General features: G+C 40.8%; 1 protein-coding gene across 8 annotated transcripts in view; it reads right to left on the bottom strand.

The window, feature by feature from the left end:
• The window catches only part of Cnot2 (CCR4-NOT transcription complex subunit 2), a 104,248-nt gene extending 90,689 nt beyond the window's left edge, over nt 1-13,559 (bottom strand). For 4 of the 8 annotated variants that reach the window (XM_028877946.2, XM_028877947.2, XM_028877945.2 and 1 more), the window contains exon 1: nt 13,391-13,473. Coding sequence is in view for 2 of the 8 variants with exons in the window: in XM_028877943.1 (XP_028733776.1) it covers nt 13,391-13,395 (5 nt within the window). In the remaining 6 variants the exon portion in view is untranslated. Of the gene's footprint in view, nt 1-13,390 lie in introns of all 8 variants that reach the window. The other 4 variants (XM_028877943.1, XM_028877952.1, XM_028877944.1 and 1 more) reach the window with 3 other exon arrangements.
• Between the last annotated feature and the right edge of the window lie 2,367 nt (nt 13,560-15,926).

Below are 15,926 nucleotides of genomic sequence, written 5' to 3'. Positions count from 1 at the left end.
ATTTTGCATTAATAATTGATACAGCAAACTATTCAAAAGTTCTCTTGAAACGTCTACACTGTTAAATTTAGCCAGTTAAAAATCACCTGACCAATCTTGAAACAGTATTTCTGTATATTACTTCACTACATATTTGTGTGTTATTATTTAACTCCCTCTCCTGAATCATTGAATGATGCTCAGCAGGGTACTGGGCTAGGATTATAGCCTAGTATTGTAACTGTCTTTATTCTTACATAAGAATAAAGAACACAAACAGAAAAAGAACTATAATTTGCTTAACAGAGTATAAAATTTTTTAAAATTTCAGAAAATTTAAAAATTATGAATTTAAAAATTATCATTTATTTTTAAATTTAGTATATTTTTACACAATCATATTCAGTATACAATTCACACATAGTTAGTATGATAATAAATTGACAAAACCGACGTAAGGAAAAAAATCACCAGGAAGATACTGATTTGGGGCTGTGGTGTAGGGCTCCACAGTAAAGAGAAAGCCCTTGATTTGATCCTTAGTACAGCAAATACCTACACTAACTGCAAATATCTGCACCAAGCTAAACAGACTGACTTCGTCCCTAAACCCAAGATCTAGAAGTATACTGACAGGCAAAAATTAAGGTAAAATGACTAACTGCATGTTAGACATCTCTAATGAAATCCAAAACCTGAAATTCTCTAAAATCTAAAAATTTTTGAATACTTATATGATACTCAAAAAAAAACCTTCAAATTTTAGAAACTACTTGCATTTTTCCAATAAAAGATGCTCAACTGCTCAAGTCTACGTCAGTATTCCAAAATATAAAACAGCAAGCACTTCCGAACGAACCCCATCACTTTGGACACAGCATGTGCACTAAAAGGTGAGTGCTGAGGGAAAAGAGATTTATTTCAGAGAAATGTCAGCTGGTCATAATCTACTCGGAAGGCAGAAGGCACACACTCGACACAGTACAGGGTATGCTAAATGCTACACACACATTATTGCCTCGGCATTCTGAGGGAAGGGTCTTCAGAGCTGCCAAAGCAGACTAAGGTCAAAGCTCCACTTAAGAACTGGAGCTACTCTCAGTCCCCAGGTCATATTCATACACATATTACATCACAGGAAGACTTTCTAAGTGAAAGAAACGCCCAATCATACAAGGAAGAGGGAGAGGGAATTTTCACCAGTTAAAAAAGTGAAAATTCAAATTAAATGCTCAGTAATTAAAAAAACCATCAACTCTGTTGTGCTTTGGCCATTAAGAGTGATTGGGACAAATATGTAACATTAGAAACTGCTCCTAATCTTAAGAGTTTTTGTTATGTTTTATTAAGGTTTTCAAAGACCCGAATTTCTCTACAAAAATGATGCGTTTTTACTTTTCTGGAAACTTCAAACACCATTTCAAAAAATTTATCTTTAATAAAAGGGCAGCACTGGCTATCTCTAGAAGGCGTTGTTTCCCCTCCTGAAATACATTCCTTAATCTTCCAAATTGCCTACATTACCATGTATGACTTAATCAGGCAGTTTGGAAAAGTAAAAGCAGAGTGCTATACACACTTGGTGGAGTCTAACAGTGCTTGCCACACTAAACAGTACACAGGCTGCACACTGGGAATGATTTTTCATTGTCCTCTTTTCCTACTACTTACTTCCTGCCTTCTCTGTGAGAAATAATGTCATTATTACTTTTTACTGTGTGCCTTCCTTAGTAATGACCTCAATTTTCTACAGCATGTAAAAATTTTAAAAATCAATACTTAATTCATAATGCTGCAACAATACACATCTGCCCACAAAAATCTAAACTTCAGATGGATAAATTACGGATTTATCTTTAAAAGTAAACCACAGAACTAAAAATCGGCATTCTCTAAGTATATAAAAACACTTCAAATTATCAACTTGAAAGCTAGAAATTAAGAAACTTATTTTCCTGAATCATCTAATAAATTTATCAGAAAAGATACAATTTTTAAAACAGCATTTAAAGTTGCCGGAAAGGCAAAACTCCTATTATAGTAACTACATTTTTATAGTGCCTTCACATTTTAACATAGACGCTATTTGTCCTAGGCTGGTATATATTAAAAATAAAAGCCTTGCCGGGCGGTGGTGGCGCACGCCTTTAATCCCAGCACTCGGGAGGCAGAGCCAGGTGGATTTCTGTGAGTTCGAGGCCAGCCTGGGCTACCAAGTGAGTCCCAGGAAAGGCGCAAAGCTACACAGAGAAACCCTGTCTCGAAAAACCAAAAAAAAAATAAATAAATAAAAGCCTTCTTAATATATTGTGGGTACATAACTTTATCTGAAGAACTAATTCTCTAGTTAATATCCATTTTTAAAAAAATGTACTCAAGAATCTTAGACTAACCTGGGCAGACATAAACAGGTATGATGCTAGGGCACACTGCTGTGCCTGAGAATCCTTAGCAAAACTATGAAAGTTAGAAAAAGGTCTATCATGACCAAGATTTTCAGGTAAAAATATACTTCCTAAGTTTTATAAATATATCTTGCAAATAACTTTTAGATGTGTTCTCTTTTATTTTAAATTTTGTCTTTTTAGGCAAGAAAAATCTGATTTGAGATTCCAGTTTCTGCAGTTTTAATTTTTTTTTTAAATACAACAATGTAAATGAGAAAAATGAGAAACCCTAACAAGCATGTAAAAGAACTAGATTTTCACCAGGATGAAGGAACTCACATTGTCATTTTCCAGATTCTGTGGTTCACTTTGCTACTACAGCTATTTGGTACTATTCTGTTTTCCTTATATGGTATTTATTTTTAATACTTCAAAACGCTGCACCCAAAAGAAACCCTCAAGATTTAAGCAGGGATAAAAACCAGTTGTGTTATTCGGATATATCCCATATACAAGGAATGTACACAATGGTTTCAAAGCACTGCAATGAGATGCTCTATTTGTAAATGATAAAGGCTTTTCTTTTTAAGGAAAAAAACAAGCCCAAGATAATATCTGTGGCCAACACAAATACAGTTACAAGAAAAACTAGACTAACCAAAGAATACTCAGGATGTGTACTCCTCAAGAAGGAAGGCTTAGGTCAAATAACATTCCCATACAAAGTACCAGCACTTTAGCATACAAAAACACACAAAATAGTTAAGTGGCTAACTAAAATGAACACTGCTAAATAGCTTTGCCTCTCCAATGATCTTTAAATCCCCCTCTCCCAAAGCCAATCAGCTGGATGTTTAAATAAAGTTCCTAAAAGGCAAAGCTGCAAAGGAATACAAGAGCACCACAATATACCATGAGTGAGGACGCATCTTTAAAGGAACTAGTTTCAGTACAACTCATCATTATCACAGTACTTTCCAAATGCTTAAGTTAACCAAACTCCCTTCCTTTCACAGGAGCCGTCAGCAACACAGGGAGCAACACACCAGCGACAACTAATTGAGGCTCCTCAAAACTAAATGATCTGCTCCAGCACATGGCTAACAAAACCCATCTTCTGATTCTAAGTGTGGAACCTTTCCAAACATTACTTCACTTAAAATGACCCATTAGATCTCTCTACGTCAACAATTAGGGAACCTTTTTCTCGGTGCACTAATACTCTTTTGTTGTTATTGTCCTTTATTCTTTTTTGGATTAGCCTCCTAAGTGATGGATTTCCTTGTGGAATTTTCATCCTAACTCTTTGGTGGTGTACTTTTGTTCTCGTTCCCAGCCTTCCCCCACTGCTCTTTCTGGTTCCTTTCCTTCCCCAGCCAGCTCCCGTTAGCACTACTCATCACCCTATCCCATTAGCCCTTCCTTCAACAAGCATTTGCACATGTCTGTTGTGTGCTGTGCACTCTGCAAGGTGCTTCAGAGAGAGCAATGCTAAATTAAAGTACATTTCCTCACACACGACACACCTTACTTCATCCAGTGTCATCCAAACACAATTCCTAGAAGGAAAAAAAAAAAAAAAAAACATGTCCAGACAATAAAGGTAAGACTGTACTGTATTTGTTTACACTTAAGGACTCGATACAGAGTTACACTCTGAATTGTAGCTAGTTTCATCTGCTTCAGAAATACCTTCAATGTAACTAGTACTTCCAAAAACAGACAAACACAGCACAAGAACTTTCAGTCCTTTCTTCAGTCTATGAGGTAACTATTGCTGCTTATACTCAACTGAAAAATCAGAAAACTGAAATTTGGAGAGGATAAGTCACACAATAGTTGAGTCAGAAGAGTGACTTTAACTCAGGATGACTAGCCCTAGAGATTTTTGAAAACCCACTTAAAATGTTGTCAAATAAGAATATTCAAAGTTTGTGTCCCCAAACTTAGCATGTTCTCTCCATTTATATAAAAAAATTGAATTATGGCTTTGGCTTATATGTATCACAAGCAAGGTCTCCAAAAGATAAAAACTACCAAATTTAAAAGTTCTTAACAAAACCTTGCTAGCATTAACACAAAATGCTTAATTTGTCCAACAGAGATAATATAATCCTTCAAAACTGACAATTATACCATGCATTTTAACATTTTAATTGTCAGATGTAGAATCTAAATTTGCCTTAAACAGATAGTTGAATATTTAAAAGGGGGTGGGGGGAGAGAGATTAAAAAACTGGTTAGTGGCTCCAAAGCTCCAATATTAAAGATTTTAAAAAGAAAAGGTCTCTTACATGGTGGCTACATCATCTCAACTAACCTGTATGTGATCCCAGAATTCCATTAAGCACTATCCCCCCCCATTTTGTGAGGGCCAACTCACCCTTCAGAACCTAGGCAAGCATCATTTCCCTGAAAGCAACTTAAGTAAGAAGGCTGCTCTCTCTACCCTACAATGTTCCTAAAGCATGCACCACAAAAACTTAAATCATGAGAAATTATTCAGTCCAAGCATAATAGTGTGGGGCACACAGTAACAGTTACTGAACTACTACTACCCAAGAGGGCCTTATTAACCATGAAAACACAACTAAGTTCTAAGGAATGCCAATGATCTAATACCACAAAACCAAAAACCTGTAAATGCTTTCATTATTCTAAGGAGATGCAAATCGGGTCATTATATATTTGTTCTCCAATATAAATTTCTATAATAGAGACAGACCCCAATTCTGTCAGATCTAGAAAAGATTTCAAGGCCTCTTAATGAAAAACAATGCCCAGTCCCCACACGGCTGCTGAAGCTTATTAAAGCCTACAGGATCTACTCTTAGATACATTAAGAGACAGGATCGGGCTGGAGAGATGGCTCAGAGGTTAAGAGCACCAACTGCTCTTCCAGAGGTCCTGAGTTCAATTCCCAGCACCCACATGGTGGCTCACAACCATCTGTAATGAGAGCTGGCACCCTCTCCTGTATACATAATAAATAAATAAATAAATAAATAAATAAATAAATAAATAAATAAATAAGTCTTAAAAAAAAGAGAGAGAGAGACAGGATCATGTCTTAACCATTTTTTCCTGGTCAGAGTGCACCTCGTTTATGGAAAAAGCATTAAGTGTTCATGAAATTTGTTGATCTCTTCAAAGCATGCAAACCTGATCCCACCTCCAGGCCGTCTGCTCTTTCCTCCTTGCACATCTTTCACCCCTACTTCTGCACAGCTTTCTCCTTCTATTCTTTTATTCAAATGGTGCCCCTCTCAACACTATTTAATCTTATTTCAGCCAACACCAGTCACATGCTGTTCCCTTCACAAGCTCTAACATTCTGAAATGACTTGTTTTTATTTCTCCTAATACTAATCAGGACATTAGTTTATAGGTAGACACTTAACATAGATCCCTGACATACACCCAGCACTGATAATGTCTAACACTGAGCAAACAAACATTTGGAATGCCAATCCAGAAAAAAAAAGTTTAAATTTTAACAATTTTTATCAAATTACTTTTTTTTTTTTTTTTTTTTTTTTTTTTGGTTTTTTCGAGACAGGGTTTCTCTGCGTAGCTTTGCGCCTTTCCTGGAGCTCACTTGGTAGCCCAGGCTGGCCTCGAACTCACAGAGATCCGCCTGTCTCTGCCTCCAAAGTGCTGGGATTAAAGGCGTGCGCCACCACGCCCGGCTCAAATTACTTTTTTAAAAAAGGAAATTCTATGAATTTTACATCTATAGAAGAAAAGGAAAAGTCTTAATATCTTCAAAACACAAAATTTAAGGATTGGAAGCAACCAGGGAGATTATGAAGTCCAATGGTTTTCAACTATGCTCAAGCACTTTCAAGTGTTTCACAAAATCCCTGAAATGTGGGTCACCGTTCTTTACACATATGTACATTTGAAGGCATGACTACACGCACGCACGCACGCACGCACGCACGCACGCACGCACGCACATGCAATTTCATGCTGAATCTGAACACTTTGGAGGCTGCTAACTCAACTGCATGGTTAACCGGTTTTGCTGCAGACCTCAAAGTTTTGCCTGGCATGTCTAAGAATACTCCTGGAACTTCTCCTAAGACAATACAGATCAGAATGGTTATAGCTTATTTAATTTCTCACCAGACATGCTTACTCATACAAAAATCATAAAAACTACATCCTCAAAGCACTACTTTGTGAATACAAAATTAAGGCAAAGCTCAAGGCCTATCTACTCAGCAGATCATCTCTCAGAATCATGCACTAGGGAAATGTGTGTCATTAAAGACTGATTATTGCCTATGCTCACTTTAATATTATTACTAATACGTCTTCAGTATTTCTCAATTCATGTTTATAATTTTTAAAAACACGAGTAGCTGTCGAATACTGTCAGGGCATCCAGTTTGAAACAGAAATTTGCTGTCACTCTCAAACTTCTCTCCCAATTCAATTAACTACCCTACATTTACAAGATGACCATATAAAAACGGAACAAACCATCCACTTACACCTACTTAACCTGAAAGACCGTATTTTTCCTAGAGTAATACTAAAAATAAGTGAAAAAATGAGACTGAGTCTCGACTGATGAAAAAGACCTCTGTAATTCCCTATTTCTAATACTAATCTAAACAACCTGACTGTTCTGTCTCCATAAATGTCAGTGTTAAAATTTTAACTATTTCTAACATCAAGGTGACTACCATACAAAACTAAAACACTGTGAAAGTACTTTGCTAACTGTAAAAGTATTTTTAAAATATGAGGTAGTAATGCCAAACAAATGAGACCTTTTCAATGGCATGGTAAGTTCATACTGTTTTCCTGATCTATGAAAAGACAAGTAAAAAAACTAAGATCTGTATGCAGGGGAATCATAATTTACAACATAAAAAGACAAAAAAGCTCATTCCTGGCAGCTATGACACCAAACCAAATGTTCCTCTCCCAAACACACTCTTACATAATCAGTCATTACATTTGGTCCAGATGCTTATACACAATAGTTAATTTCTACGCGTGATATATAAATGGAAAATGGTTTATCAGTATGTTTGGAGAGGAAAAGAGGCAAGTCTATTCAATCTACCCAAACTACCCAAATATACAACCAAGCCTGTTTATCATTTCATGGCACAATGAAATTTATAGAGTGGAGACTTCTTTTCTTTTTCTCTTTGTGACAGGGTCTCAATGTATAACCCTGGCTAATCTGGAACTTCCTACATAGACCAGGCTGGCCTCAAACCTCCAGAGACCTGCCTGACTCTCCTGGGATTAAAGGTAACACCACACCCAGCTTAGTGGAAACCGATTTTCACATTAATATGCTTCAATCCAGCAGAAACAAGAAAGAGCATCCTGAGTACTAGATCATATTCCTTTAAAAACATTCACCCTTTGGATCTTTAATAACTCAGGTCTCTGGAAGACACATACCCAAGTATAATATAAGAAAGACTTCTGCAAGTCAAGCATGAGCATTTCCACTAAATGCAGCCTGGGAATCATTTATCCTGCATTTATTCTGTATCTCTACAATGGACCCAAGCTGGCTCACAGCTTTAAGGGTCTCTCATTCAAACCCCGAGAGGCTAAATCAGCTCTTAAACTTTTAGCCTCTCAGGAAATAGTGGTACCCACCTGCAATCCTACAGCAAGCTGCAGGACAACTAGGGTTACATAGTGAGACCCAGTATCAAAAATGCAAAAGAAATACCTTTACAGATTTTAGAAAGGTAAAATAACCTATACATCACATTTCTACATCAAAATATTAAAAATTCGAGTGAGGTGTAATTTGGTCAAAAGGAACAATTCTAGCTGAAATTTCCTAGATGTGTTTTAAAAATCAGATTTAAAGATATATTAAAGCATCTCACCTAGCTTTCCTAAGAACCATGAATTATCTAAGTTCAAACTAGATAATTATATGATCAGTGTAGCTCAGAAACAGAACACTTGCCCAGTATGTGCCAAGGTCCTGTGTTTGATTCTCAGCCTATCAAAAACAAAACAAAGACTAGAGAATTCTTTGACCAGCCATTAGGTAGGAGGAAAAACAAAAAGAATACAGCATCAAACAGCTTAAATCTAGTAGTCATGGCTAAGTACTATAAATACAATTACCTTCTGAGAACTGCATGTCACCTTCCACTAATGCCTTTGGCCATGCAAAATACAGCCAGAAATACAGATCCAAATGCCCTGCTCAAAAGTAAAACACTATCAATAATGTACTAACATTCTTTCCAAAGTTCCACACAAACTCCACAGAGAGATCTCAAGAAGCTAGTTACCTACTTTCCAACAGGTAAAGCAGTAAATTAAAAAATAAAGAGATTAAGAAATGAGGCAATAGAAGATAACTATCCATCATTCCAAACATGTTGTTGTTCTTGCTCTGTGGACTGGCAAACAGATCACTGAAAACTGCTAATCCATCCACTATTTTGCTTGAAGCATGTTTCTTGAGAATCTACTAAATACCAAACACACAGAAAGGACCAGCTCTGTCAATGTAACCAAGACACTTAAGAGTCTGTGTTGTAGCGCTCAGATCTGTAGAGTTCTGGGGGAGAGAGGGATCAATGGGAAATGAAGCTCATTGTGACAGACTCAGTAATGGTAAGGCAGAAGGACTGGAGGAGTCAAGAGTTCAAGAAAATGACACCAGAGTTGAGTTCTAAATTAGTTAACCAAGCAACAGAATAGTGACACAACTCTTCCAACACACACGCAAACACATGCCTGCAAATATGTTCAAAAATGGACTTAGACTCCGAGTTTGATCATATACAAAATGTGTCTCACAAAGGAAAACTTTCTCTTTTTTTCTAGACTGCTCAGTTTTGCATTTGCATATTGTATTAGCCATGTACTCATAACAAAGTTCAGACAATGTAACCAATTTATCACTTCATAATGTAGCATCCCTCCCCTATGAGTTATACACCATCTTCATTTCAGAGAAAAAGCTGTCAGAAAATATAGTAAGAATTCTATTTCTAAGCCAGGCAAGCATCTCTCTAAGTTCAAGGCCAGCCTGGTCTACAGAGCCAGTTCCTGGACAGCCAAGGCTGCACAGAGAAACTGTGTCTCAAAAAAAAAAAAAAAACCAAACACACAAAAAAAATTTTATTTCTAAAACACCCCTGATATTAATGAATAAGCTATACCAACATAATTTGTCCTAAGAATTGAATTTTTTTAAGTAAAAATCAAAGGACACCACACAGAATAACTACAGAAACAAGAAAAAAAATACTTAAAGAGTTCAATAAACTGATCCAAGGTAAATATCATAAAATATTTTTACAACCTTAAACCCTAATTTTCCTTATAGTTCTTTTCAAATGTCAATTTTTCTACAATAGCTATCAACTTGAGCACAGCTTTTTCCATACTGAGAACATTACAAAGAAAGTCAATTCCTTCAAATATCAAAGGTAGAAATCATTCTTGGTCAGGAAGGACAGTCACCTGAATCAACAAGAACTACTATCACAGCCCTAGATCTTTTGACCCATTACTATCTGCAATCCCACTACAATTACAGTATGACTGATGAATTCTGCTTCTAAAATTGCCCAACCTGGTACCTTGACTTACTGTGTTTTGTGTTATAAAATCCACTAGAGGGGCTGGAGAGTAAAGAGTACTTGCTGCTCTTCCAGGGGACATGAATTCAGTTCTTAGCCTCCATGTCAGGTTCATCACTAACTCCAACTCAAGGGGATCTGAAGCCTACAGCCTCAGCCTCTGAAGACACTTACACTCACATGCATACTATCCACATGCAAGTTCACACACCTACACACAATTTAAACAATTTTTAAAATACCTCTAGAAGTCCAGGTCATTTCCTAAAACTATCACTATTCATGTAAGTTTTCCTCCAATATCTACTCAAACAGTACATGGGATCTACAGTCTGCTTTTAAATGTGTGTTCTCAAGATGAACTCTCTACAGTCAATTTTTCAAGGTTTTTATTATATGGAGTTATTTATTTGTGTGGATACCAACAGAAGCCAACTTAGTGGAGTTTATTCTCTTGTTCCACCATGTGGATCTCTGGTACAAACTCAGGTCATCAGGCTTGGTGACAAATGCCTTTCCCCAGGGAGCTATGCCACTCATTTGACAATTAAAATTTTAATCAAAAAATACTACTTAACATCACTTTGAAAGAGTGCAAAATTATAAACTATTATTTATACCAATTACTACTATCTATTCATGTTTACTACATACAAAGGCCAAATTTTCTTATGAAGCAAATTTGTCAATAAAAAAGGAAATAGCTGTACTACTATCCCATGTAGTGTCAAAAAAATTCTATAATGGTCCGTTAAAGTTTAAGTATTTCTAGTATTAGCACCTACTTAAGAAATACAGAACAGGGTTACCAGTATTTCTAATTTACCAATAATGTATTTACTTTTAAATAAACTTAAGATGTTTCTTAGAAACCAAAAAGTATAAGCACCCACCTTTATATAGGGAAAATAGAGGTAATTATTTCTTTTAGAGAGCATATCATGTGGCATTTTATTTCATCTTCGGTTTTTTTTTTTTTGGGGGGGGGGGTTGAGACAGGGTTTCTCTGTGTAGCTTTGTGCCTTTCCTAGAACTCGATTTGGAGACCAGGCTGGCCTCGAACTCGGAGATGCCCCTGCCTCTGCCTCCCAAGTGCCGGGAGTAAAGGTGTGCGACACCACCCGGCTTTATTTCATTTTCAAGATCAGATAGTTCTCAGATGAATGGGATGCAAACCACTCACACAGGCACAATTTACTTCATTTTCCATCATACAAATTTATTTTTAAACATTTATGAATCTGAATTTTTTTAAAGGCTGTATTTACTATTACGTTAAGGTGCACATGACTCTCAGGCTCTGGGATCTGATAACATATCTCTAGACTGTATCATCAGAACTAAAGGGCTCTGCCAACACTCACTACCTTAACTTCTGTGTATTAATAAAACATTAACAGGAATGCAAAAAATCTGAAATACATTTTTTTTTTATTTCTGGTCTAGAACTAAAAACTACGTACCAAAAAAAAAAAAAAAATCACTTTGAAAAAAAAAATGAAAAGGTTCCACTTTAATTAAGGATCTTGCAAAGTCAGCCAAAGTAAAAAGTGGAAAACATTGTCTCTTTCTGTGCATTTTGAACTTTTCCTTTGGATTTAAGACAACAACAACAAAAACTAGATAGGAGAGTGCAGCATATAGTCCTTATTAATGATCTTGCGGCATTAAGAAATATATCAAAGACACAAGACCTGAACACAGGTAAGTACTTGAATGTAGACAATCGTTTCAGTGTACTGGATTTTAAACAGCACTTCCACCTGGGACAAAATTACCTTACAAAACTGCCAAAGATGAATCCATTGATGCTTGGAAAGAGACTGTTGCCAAATATACCAAGCATTCCCCTACATAAACTTGTTATGAAAGTATACACTCTTTAAATTTCTATCCCACTCTCTCCACATAAATTATCTGGATTTATTTGTTTGGGAAGAGAAAGCATTAGGGACACAATTCTCTGTCTCTAAAATTTCTCACTATGGAGAACAAGAGAAAATGTATTCAGTTTTGAAGATTAAACATGCCCTCCCTTGTGAACAGATTTGGTTAACTCTGCATCATACTTCCTACCATTTGCCAAGAATCTAAGGATCATATTGCTGTATTTTATTAGGAAATGTCCAGAAGATTAAAGAGAATTCTTGGACCAAGAATTTTATGAAAATGAAGCAAAACACTCTTAACACTAGGTTTTCCAGATGTTGAAAAGTAGAGATGTCTCCTAGGATTTCCAAGAAAGTGGTACCCTTACAGAAGAATTTTTTGGAGGCGATAACGTACTAATAGGGCCTACGGTAAATGCAAATGACAAAACCTTTGAAATAATTTTACAAAAGAAAATTACAATTAGCTTTCCCTAAGGGGCCTACAGATAGAGTTATAAAACTTTCTCCTGAACAAACAGTACCTCACTTAAGAACTACCGAGTTTCTTTTAACCCGACTTATTTCTTCCGTGAAACTTTGAAGTTAAGAGACCTAAGACAGCAAAAGGTAGAGAGGAGAGAGGGGCCCCGGCGGAAGTAGAAAGCAGGGGACAGGAGTGTCTTGGCGGTTCCTCCGCCGCCCCAGGACCCTCCGATCTCAAAAGTCTCTACACCACCGGGGAAGCCCCCCTCTCCGCGGACGGCGGCAGGAGCGGCACGGTGCTTCTCCTCCTCCCGCCACCGGGCAGGGGCCTCCGGCCGGCATCCGGGGGGGCCTGAAGGCTCCGGAGGCCCGTTAGCCAGTCCGATGAGGTCCCCATCTCTCCGCACCGAACAAAAACCCGCAAGCGGCGGCGGCGGAGGAGGAAGGAGGGAGGCGCGCGGGTGCTGCGAGACGGGGAAGATTCAAGGACCCGCAGCTGCTGGCTGGGAACCGGGCAGAGGCGTCTGGAGCGGCCGGGGGCTCCTCGGATGCTGCTGCTGCCGCTGCCGCCGCTGCTGCTGCTGCTGCTGCCGCCTTCTCCTCTACCCCAGGAAGCGGCAGTGGCGGCGGCGGCGGCGGCGGCTGCTCCGCGCCGGCCAGAGCCAGGGGAACCGAGTGCGGGGAGAGCCGCGGCCGCGGGCAGCCGGGACCGGGCCTGGGCTCCGGAGCTGCTGCGGCTGCGGCGGCGGCTGCAGCGGCGGCGGCAGAGGCAGCGGCGGCGGCCCGAGCACGGCGACGCTTTACGTCTCGTCCACCCCGCCACACACACACACCCCCCTCCCTCCTCCAAGCGCCGCCACCCCCCTCCCCCCCCGCCCGCCCCCCCCCCCCGCTCTCCCTCTCTCGATTGGAGCCGAGACAAAAGCAACGGGAAGCGGCGGGCCGGGACGCTACCCGCGGAGCCCCGGGCGCGACCGGGCTAGCCCCGAGGCCTTCCCCCGCCTCGCGGGGGCCCCCAATCCGCCTCCCCCGCCGCGCACCCCGCTGCCAGACTTCCGAAAATTCGCCAAAAACTCACCGCATGAATTTTCTTGTCCCGCGGATCCAAGATGGCGACGTATCCACCGCGGAGGCTGCTGGGAGCAGGACCTTTACCCTCTGACCCCCGCCGTGACCCCCGTCGCGGCGACTCCGCTTCTCTCTCGGGCCGCGGGCAGGAGGGTGGGCGGGCGAGCGAGCGAGCGAGCGCGGCGCTCGCCGGCAAGGACCCGGGCGGCTGTCGCCCGAGCGCACGCCGGTGGACGGTGAGGAGCGCCCCGGGCAGCCTTCCTCTCCCCACCCTCCCGGGGGGTTCCGCCGAGCGTCCCGCCGGCTCCCGCGGCAGGGGCGGCGGCTGCCCGGTGGCGGTTACGGAGAGCGGGCAGGGCCGCTGCGGCCGCGACCGGCTTTCCGAAGCCGGACCGCCACGCCGGCTGCGGGGCGGGGGGTGGGTGGTGGAGGTGGTGGGGGCCGGGAGAGCGGCGGCCTGGGGTCCGAGCGCGGCCTCCGGGGGAGGAGGGGGGGGGAGCGCGGAGTGGGGGGCGGGGACTGGGGGGGTTGGCGCAGCGTGGGTCCGCCCACCCGGGGGACGCGCAGCGTGTTTGTGTTTGTGTTGTCGTCCGGCACTCCGCCCCTCTCCCCGAGCACCTCCGGCGGGCGATCTGTCCCCGGGAACGTTACTACCTGCCCGCCCGGCCCCCGGCCTGCCTGCACCGGGACGGCGGGGCTCGGCTCCCCGGGGCTCACGGCCAAGCCCCGGCCGCACGCCGCCGGAGAAAGGGAGAGTTCCCCCTCCGCCGAAACCTGGGCGTCAACTCACACCCCCACCCACCGCACCCCTCCTTTTTCTGCTGGTTGTTTTCTTTTTTTAAACCCCCTCCCCTTTTTTTTTTCTTTTCCTCTTTGCAGTCTAAACCTGATGAGAGAGGGAAGTCAAGGGAAGCGTGTTTTTAAAGCAGCGCTGCCTGGAGTGCTTAATCTACCCGGACAGTGTTTACGGTACTTTATTTAGTTCCCGCCCGGCGCGCCCTTTGTAAACCGTAGTGACCAGCTGGCCCCATCCATCCACCAGACCTTTTGAAAATACTATGCCTGTGGTGAAAACTTCAGGGAAGGAAGGTTTTGCTCTCCAAAACAGTAGTGTCCCTGAAACTGAAATTCGTTTTCTTTCTTTATTTTTTTTTTTCGTTTTTCGAGGCAGGGTTTCTCAGTGTAGCTTTGCGCCTTTCCTGGAACTCACTTGGTAGCCCAGGCTGGCCTCGAACTCACAGAGATCCGCCTGGCTCTACCTCCCGAGTGCTGGGATTAAAGGCATGTGTACCACCACCACCCGGCAAAATTCATTTTCTTTGCACTATAGTACTCTTCCTTTATAATTATTAAAACTTGCTCAACGACCCGGTGTGATTTGAAGTACCTAGTTTCATAATGCATTGTTCCTATTTGAGAAATAGACTTTATGAATGTGGATTACTATTAATTTGAAGTAAATAAAATTTCCTCCTCGCTGCCCAATCAATCACTATATACAGCTTCGATTTATCCTAGAAAGCTAGAGGCAAGAAACAGGAAGAAATAAAAGCCTACTGTGAAATAAAATGTGACTTTGTCCTGGTTTTGAAGGTAAGGTATTTTGACATATCTGCAGATATGTAAATTTGTTTAAATGCCAACAGGTACTGGTGTAGCCAGGAGAAAAGGGATTTATTTATTTTGCTGGATTGTTCATTTCATTAAATACTCCATTTCACCGTTTTGTGCTTCGTTTTGTTTTGTTTTTTACTTCAGGAAACAGGAAAATTCAAGAAGGAAGGATGTGGTCCTATATGGCTCCTCCCCCAACAGTTTCTTCCTGCCTTTCTGCTTTCTCTTCCTCTCAAGTTAACATCTACTGCCATAAGGTAGTGTGTTATAGGACTGGCTATCCCTCTGGGCCTGTGTAGTGTATGTGTGTGAATGTATGCAATACAGAGCATTCTACTCTGGCTCCTAATTATTTGGAGTCTTTAACATGTATATAGTAGCATTATCACATTGAATAACGTTAAATGTTCTAATTCATTACTCTTTTTACCTCTATTACCTTTAAAAACACAGTTTTGTCAAAATTGGAAGAATTTTTCCCCGTTGGGAAGGTCTCAGAGTTTTATTATGCTTGGCTTTTCACTGGGCAAGTTAGGAACATTTTCTTTTCTTTTCTTTTTTTTTTAAACAATTTAACATTACTTTGTGTGCATTAAAATGAAGGTATCAGGTCCCCTGGAACTGGAGTTACAGTTGTGAACTGCCATGTGGGTGCTGGGAATTGAACCCAAGTCCTCTGGAAGAACAACAATCAGTGCTCTTAACCAGCCCCCTAGAACATTTTCTTAGTAAATTCATGGAGTAGGGATGCTAGAAAAACTTTAGTGATTTGCTTAGAACACGATTTGCTTAGAACTAATGCCCAAGTTTTTTACTTCAATACCATGTGTCAAATCCGTCATAAGTTGGTAAGATTTTTTCTAATAGGTATTGAATGACCTAGCATTTGTTAAGGGCTTGTGTTGGTGGCTCAGCATGATGATGTAAGCACT

The sequence above is a fragment of the Peromyscus leucopus genome, chromosome 18, assembly GCF_004664715.2.
Source record: "Peromyscus leucopus breed LL Stock chromosome 18, UCI_PerLeu_2.1, whole genome shotgun sequence".
Taxonomy (NCBI): Eukaryota; Metazoa; Chordata; class Mammalia; order Rodentia; family Cricetidae; genus Peromyscus; species Peromyscus leucopus.
Note: the sequence above shows the minus strand (reverse complement) of the source record. Positions and strands in the feature narration are given on the sequence as shown.